The 7,759-nt window shown below is 40.5% G+C and overlaps 1 protein-coding gene across 1 annotated transcript in view; it reads left to right on the forward strand.

Annotated features, from left to right (window-relative positions):
• SYTL5 (synaptotagmin like 5) overlaps nt 1–7,267 on the forward strand; it is a 156,797-nt gene extending 149,530 nt beyond the window's left edge. The window contains exons 16-17 of the mRNA XM_069063476.1: nt 1,655–1,863; nt 3,079–7,267. Of these exons, the coding sequence (XP_068919577.1) occupies nt 1,655–1,863; nt 3,079–3,221 (352 nt within the window). The 3' untranslated portion in view covers nt 3,222–7,267. The remainder of the gene's footprint in view (nt 1–1,654; nt 1,864–3,078) is intronic.
• The last annotated feature ends 492 nt before the right edge of the window (nt 7,268–7,759 follow it).

Raw genomic sequence — 7,759 nt, forward strand, 5'->3', positions numbered from 1 at the left:
TCTCTCTCTCTCTCTCTCTCTCTCTCTCTCTCTCTCTCTCTCTCTCTCTTTCTCTCTCTCTCTCTTTCTTTCTCTTACTTTTTGGAGGGTAATTGGGGTTAAGTGACTTGCCCAAGGTCACATGGCTAGTTTTTGTGTTAAGTGTCTGAGGCCAGATTTGAACTCAGGTCCTTCTGACTCTAGGGCCAGTGCTCTATTCACTGCACCGCCTAGCTACCCCTAATCTCATCTTTCTAGGGTTATGCTCCTCCCCCCCCCAAAAAAAATAAAACAACGACCACAAATATTAGTACCTGCATCACAACACAATGAAGCAACCAAGCCATTTCCAGTCCCTGATCCTCACTGGTGAGAATGCAGTCAACAAGTCTTCGAGTATCAGGAGATCCTTCATTTCAGTAGAGTTGACATGAAAGAAGAGATATTAATATTGTTTTGCTGCTGTACCCTAACAATCAAGGTACTTTTCTATCTGACTTACAACTGAAAACTTTCATCCCTGTTGTGTTCTCCATTACAACATAAGCTCCTTAAGAGCAGGACTATCTTACTTTTCTTTTTGTAACCCCAGTACTTAGTAGCATAGTACTTTGTACTAAATATGGACAGCTAATTAACTCAGTGGATAGAGTGCTGGACTCGGAAACAGGAAGACTTTATCTTCTTGAATTCAAATCCGGCCTCAGACACTTAATGTGTGACCCTGAGCAAGTCACTTAACTCCATTTGCCTCAGCTCCTCATCTGTAAAATGAACTGGAGAAGGAAATAGCAAACCATTTCAGTATCTTGGACAAGAAAAACCCAAATGGGGTCACAGAGAGTTGGACAGGACTGAATAACAATTATTTAAACTAAGTGCTTAATACATGTATTATTCATTCATTCAGTGGGCTTGCCTATATCCTCCTTAGGGAGGTGGCCTCTCTTTAACTTCATTAAATTAGTCTGGAAACTCCTCTAATCAATTGATTATAAATAGGAAGGGTGCAATCTCATAGACAAAGAAAGTTAATTTGTCACCCTACCCATCCTGTCCAACCTGAGCTTTGTACTCTGGTGGAGGAAGCCAGGGAGAATGTTTCCCATTGAACATTATAGAAAAGACCTAAGCATCTCCTGCAGCATATCAATTTCATCATTATTTTAAAAATTTGTGAAGGGTAAAGGAAATCATTCTTGCTCTGAAAAAAAAAGAGAGCCAATAATTTTTCTGTAACTAGTTAGTCTTAGAAGTTAAGCTAATTAAAAAAAAATCTTGGGCTTTAAATAAAAAGGAGAAAAGAGAGAGAAAATAAACATTTTTTTTTGTGAAGCTTATTGGAGACCCACAAAATAAAATCTGATACAGACTCACTTTCCCCACAAATTTAATCACCAGTGTTTCCATTCTTGATGGAAGGAATGGATGGGAGGAAGGTTGGAAAGGGAAAAAGAGGACATTTACTACCTACCTCTCCATCCCCAAGAAATAAATCATTCTGCCAATTAAAACCCAAACTAGATTAAGCATTTGGGGACAAAGGCTAGGTCAGAGTTGGAGCAGGGAAGAGCAAACATTAAAAAGACAATTAGTATGGGAATTATAAATGATTAAAGGCATATGGAATCCTCCCTCATCTGGCTGATTTTGTGATTTGTTTTTTCTCCCCCAGATATCTGCTTCCTGATACCACCAAAGCCACCAAGCACAAAACCCCTGTAATCAAAAAGAACGTTAACCCCCAATGGAATCATACTTTCCTGTTTAGTGGCCTGGATCTTCAGGATCTAAAGAATGTTTGCCTAGAATTGACTGTCTGGGACAAAGAAGCTCTCTCCAGTAACATATTTCTTGGAGGTGTTCGATTGAACTCTGGTAGTGGTAAGTGACTGGTTGAGAATGGTCAATGTCTTTATTCTGATCCACGAGTTGGTATAGGATGGTGGAATAGTTGCCAATTCTGTAGTTTTCAGGATTTCAAGAAAACTCCCTCCAAATTCTCTAAATGGAAATCTTGTCTTTGCCTGCTGATGTTGAAAGTTCCCTTAGGTCAGCACAGTTAGAGAGAAAATGTGGGGATGGGAGGGGTGACAGGAGAGTATAGGTGGGACCATGTTTTAAAAACTGGCCCAGAATGATTCCACCCCAGTTCATACTAAGGGGAACAGCACGGAGATTCTGCCTGACGCTATCAGAGTTGAAGCAACCATAGTATGTAAGGGAAGAAAGCCTAGTATTGCTTCTAGCTGAGCTGTATATGCTATCAACCAGAGAGAAGATGTGAAGAAGAAAGAGTAGGAACAAGAGATCAGGTGAGCAGATAGTGATGGGAAATGGGGTGAGGAATAGGAGGGGAGCACAAAGAATTAGGAAAGAGTTGCTAGACATTTCTTCCTTGTCTCTATGTATATAGTTTTTGGGCTGTATGGTACCAAGAGTAAGAGTCATTTTAGACTTAGGCTTAGGTTTGAAAGCCACTTCTGCAGCTTACTAATTACATATGACTGGTTAAATCACAATCTCCCAGGGCTAATTCTAATCAGAGACCTTGGATCTGAATCCTACCTTTGGCACTACCTATGTGACTTTGGATAAGTCACTTCACCTCTCAGTAGCCCTGGCTCCTCATTTATACAATGAGGATGTTGGACTTTTCTCTAATTCTCCAGCCATCATCCTTTAATAGGAATGGCATTGAACACAAATGGAGGAATCTTTATGAGTTGTCTGTGTTGTTGCTAAATCTGAATACAGGTCATACTCCAAAATGTCAAAAAAAAAAAAACAGAAGAATGTGCAGATGTTGAATAGATGCTTCACTGGTTCCCATTTCTATAGCTCATTGTCCTTTCAGAGAGATGATCTAGAGCACGAATGGTAAATCTTACTGAGAAAGCAACCACACCAGCACGGGTGGGTGGTTATGCAAGTGCATTGGAAGGACAGATTTGTTTTCTCCTAAAAATTATATCAAGTGGGTAAAATAGTGACAAGAAGCAATTGGGAGAGCACTGTATTGTGGCAACAAGAACTTTAGACTGACTGATAAGGTGCCCACTAGCACACAGTGGAAGGTGACCCTCTTCCATTTTTCAGGTATGAGTCATGGGAAGGAGGTGGATTGGATGGATTCTCAGGGCGAAGAACAGCACCTCTGGCAGAAGATGGCAAACAGTCCTGGGGAGTCTGTTGAAGGAATATTGATGCTGAGGTCTAGCATGGGAAAACATAAACTCTGAGAGGAGATTAATGCTACCCAAGGATATATCTCTAGCTGCCAGCCTGGCATCTCCAGTCTCATAGGCTCCTGAAAATAGCACGCCTCATTCCAGCAGTTCTGTTTCGCTGGCATCTTGAACTTGTTGATATTGGGAGAGACAGGGAAAAACTTCCATGGCCTGAATGTTTGGGCGTCTTTGTTGTATGACTTACACAGCCCATATATGTAAATGTCCCCAAGCCAGCATCTTTTTCATGATCCTGCTGTCTGAACATCAAGAGCCCTCTATTCATCCTGTATTGTTGAACAGCAATTCATCCTTGGATTTGACACGCTGGGAGATTCAAGGGAAATGACGTAAGGTCATGTGAAACAAGGGTATAGCTATCGGGGCCCCAACCCTTTGCTGATGAGGATCTAATCTTTATTTCTCCCGTCTTAGTATTACCTGAGGGTAGAAAGGCAAAGGCTACTGAATTTAACAGGCATTATTACTTAGGGAAGAACATGTTGACCACCTTCTGCTCTCCACTGGGTGTTCCCATGAAGGGAAAGAAGGACTGGCAGGCCTTAAAAGGCTTAAGCAGAAAGTCAGACTGTGATGAACCTGTTGGTAACACAATACATGACAAATATGTGTTGGCTGGCACAAATATGTTTATCTATACTAACTTCAAAGGAGCCTAAAATGATACCCTATTTATATGCCTTTGCCATTTTGTGTATATTCACTTTCTGGCAGTGACTTCCTTATTAAATGAAAAGAATCTTAAGTATCTCTTCTGCCCCACTATGGGACAGAACACACAGGTATTTACCATGGCCCCTTCCACCTCCATCTGTATTCTAGAACCTTTGGACATTACCCCCAAGACAGATCCTAGGAGGCCATCGTGGATTGATGAAGCATCAAACGTTGTTGGGTTATGGAGTTTTAGAGCAGGAAGGGACCTCTGTGGCCATAGAGTCCATTTGACAGATGAGTAGTTCAGAGTTCAGTGAGTCAGAGGCAGAAGAGGGACCAGAACCCAGGGCTTCTGGGACAAAGGACAGTCCAGAGCTTTTCCTACTTTACCAATTAGCATCACAGAATGATTTCCAGTAGGTACAGAAAGGGAGGACACCAAGGAAGTAGTTGGGTGGGTCCAATTTGAATTCTAAGCAGACACAAATGTTGATGCCTTCAGGAGTGTTTGACACCATGCAAGCTTCTTTAAAGGGCAGAGACTATTTCCTTTTGTCTTCATTTACCAACATCTACACATTGCACCCGACACATGGTAGATGGTAAATAAATATGTGTTGATTGTTTGATTAATTTGTCTGGTTTGGGGGTAGAGGAGCTGGAAGGAGAAGGGAATAAGCATTTATTAAATGCCTACAGAGTACCAGACACTGTGCTAAGCACTTTACAAATATTATTTCATTTAATCCTCACAACAATCCTAGGAGACAGGTGCTGTTATTACCCCCATTTTACAGCTGAGAAAACTGAGGCAAACAGAGGTTAAGTGACTTGCCCAGGGGAACACAGAAAATGCCTGAGGCTCTATTTTGACTTCAGTCTTCCCTAGCACTCTAGCTGCTATGCCACCTAGGTGCCTTATATGGAGTAATGTAGATGTCTTATGCCCTGTGGCAATAAGGATATTAAAAAAAATGCAGATATAAGATTTTAGGAAGGATTGGTACTTGCAAAATACAGGATCTATTTTATAGAGTGGGAAATACATTAACAAAGATCAGCCTTAAGGATGAAAATGAAAAATCTGCATAGAAACCAACTAATCAGAGTCCTTGTTTATTCTGTGGTTAGTGCTAGGAATGAGCTAAGTATTTTTTGCTGAGAGTAGAGGATGAGGAGGAATGTATGAAAGTACATAGATGCCTGATCTTGGCGTTAAGAAGACGTGAGCTCCTTTCCTAATTGTGACATCCTCTGGCTGTCACAGTGTGACCACAGCAAGACATTGAAGCAGTGCCCCAAGTCACTTCCCAAAACCATGAGTTATAAAAAAGTTTATCAATCTGCATCGGTGGAGGAAGTGTTTATACCAGGAGTTCTCTACTCTGGTCAACTGACAAGTCTGGACCAAAGAAAATCACTCATTGATTGTCTTAATATATATGAAAGGGGTGTGTGTGTGTGTGTGTGTGTGTGTGTGTGTGTGTGTGTGTGTGAGAGAGAGAGAGAGAGAGACAGAGAGACAGAGAGAAAAGAAGTCCTTTCCCAGATACAACTTCAGCAGAAGAAATGCCCATCCAAGAGAAAAAGAACTGCCTTGTGTCAAGATACTGGGGTTCTAGTTCCACCTCTGCCAGCTACAAGACAATCAAGTTACACCATTCTTTTTCCTCACCTATATAATGGGGAGAATAATGCCCTTCCTTTGTTGCACTCTGATGGCTGTGAAGGTGCTTCAAAAAACAGAGGCTACTCTGTGCATGTAAGGTAGTATTATTAGTAGGTGGGTGGTTTGGTAAAGGCTACAATGTTTTTTTGAAAGTAATTGACAGGGCGGCCAGGTAGCACAGCAAGTAAGAGCACTGGCTCCAGTGTTGAGAAGACCTGGAGATCAAATCCCAGGCTCAGACACTTAGCACCCACCCAGAAACACCTGGCCGTGTAACCTTGAGCAAGTTACTTAACCCCAGTTGCTTTTAAAAAAAAAAAAAGAAAGTAATTGACAGATTGCTCTTCAGATCTATGGTAGTCTACACAGTTCCCAAATATTTTTAAAGACAAACAATGCTGGAGAAAGTTGACAAATGTAAAGAATAGAAGTGACCTATTTTGATGGGATATTAGATTATATATGAAAGGTACTGTGGCATAGTGTAGAGAAAGCCCACCTGGGAATCAGGAAGAACTGGGATCAAGGACCCCTTCTAACAATTCCTGGCTCTGTGGCCCTGGGCAAATCATGTAACCTCTCCAAATCGCACTCCTATTTGGGGAGCCATCTCCAGTGTCCTGATCTATATCTTGTCACTGGATCCAGATGGCTCCAGAGGAGAAAGTGCGACTGGTGACTTTGCACAGCCTTCCCTCACTTAAATCCAATTCACTTGAAAGTCACCTTCCAGATGTTACAGTCCTCTTCAAGAATGAAGGACAAACAACAACATGAAAACTTTCAGTGACACAGACAATCCTTTAAGACCACAAGCCATAAACCAGTGGCTGATCTGCATTGGAAGAAGTTTTCTTAACAGAAGTTCCTAAACCATTGAAATCACAGGTCCTGATCAACCTCACCTCACCCCCCAAATTAGATTTTGAACCTAACCCTTTTATCTGTCCTTACCCCTTGGTTAGGCTTTCTGGAAAGTATATAACTAGGTTATAGAATCTAGAGTTGAAAATTACCCCCAGAAGCTAGCAAGTTCAAATCCCTAATTTAACAGATGAAGAAACTGAAGTGATTTCTTCATGGTGATATGGGGAGTTAGCATTAGAGGGGGCATTTGAATCCAGGTCCTTTCATTCCCCAGGCAGGACTAATTCCACTGTGTTTTCCCCTGTGTAAGTTGCTGTAAGATCAGATCATGAGATCTGGCATTTTCATGGGTAAGATCTAAATATGCTCCTTAATACAGGGCATCAGACTCCTAGAAGCAACATTATGGCAGAGATATCCGGAGGCTTATGTTGAAATTGTGTACTCTTTTTTTTTTTTTTGCTCCCTTTTCACTTTGAATCAACCAATCAGTGAGCAAGCATTTGTGAATCAGACAGACCTACTGAAGAGCAGTCAGGTTAAAAGCGATGTTGTAAGATTTTTCAAATGCCCTTTCTGATAACTTAGAAGTACCTTATTAAACTTGGAAACCTTGATTTAAAATGAAGGCAACATTTCACAACTTAATGCTGTTTCTGTTATTCAAATTGTCCCTTTTAATGTCATATTCCCATAAACAATAAAAATACATTTTTCAAAAATCAAATTTGATTCCTTCAACCTCTTTTGCCATTAAAATAACAATAACACATGAAATATGTGACCCACCAACCCTTAATTGCTATTTGACAATGAATAAATCCTAAATCTGGCTCGTTCACACTCATGTCAATTTTTGGTCAAGAAATCTATATGAAGCTTTACTTAGGTATAGGGTTGGCTTTAGTGGTAAAGGGAAAGATTGTAGAAGAAATACAAATGGTCTTCAGTTTTAAGTGCAATGTGGTCCTGAAGCCTTCATTTTAAAACACATTGTCCTTGTGCAGGACCTTGACCATGAAGCTGCTTGTGAAAGTAGAAAGAAAACAGACATACATTTTATCAGGCAACACAAAGTAAACATAGTTACGAACATGAATCATTGAAAAGTGGAAACTATACACCAAACTATGTATAGGCTACATGTGTGTACTATATGATGGGAGTGTGGCAGTACATGAGAGAACACTGACTTTTGATCAAGTTAAGCTTTATGAGTATGAAAATGCAATCATAATTAAGCATTTGTTAAACTACAAATCTCAGTCATCACTGAAATTTATTATTGTGTTTGACCCAGTAATGATTTCCATTATTGAAAGTGTTTCACTTGATG

The sequence above is a fragment of the Petaurus breviceps genome, unplaced genomic scaffold (assembly GCF_028583685.1).
Source record: "Petaurus breviceps papuanus isolate PSGF00001 unplaced genomic scaffold, PetGlider_PUasm1.0 90574, whole genome shotgun sequence".
NCBI classification, from domain to species: Eukaryota; Metazoa; Chordata; class Mammalia; order Diprotodontia; family Petauridae; genus Petaurus; species Petaurus breviceps.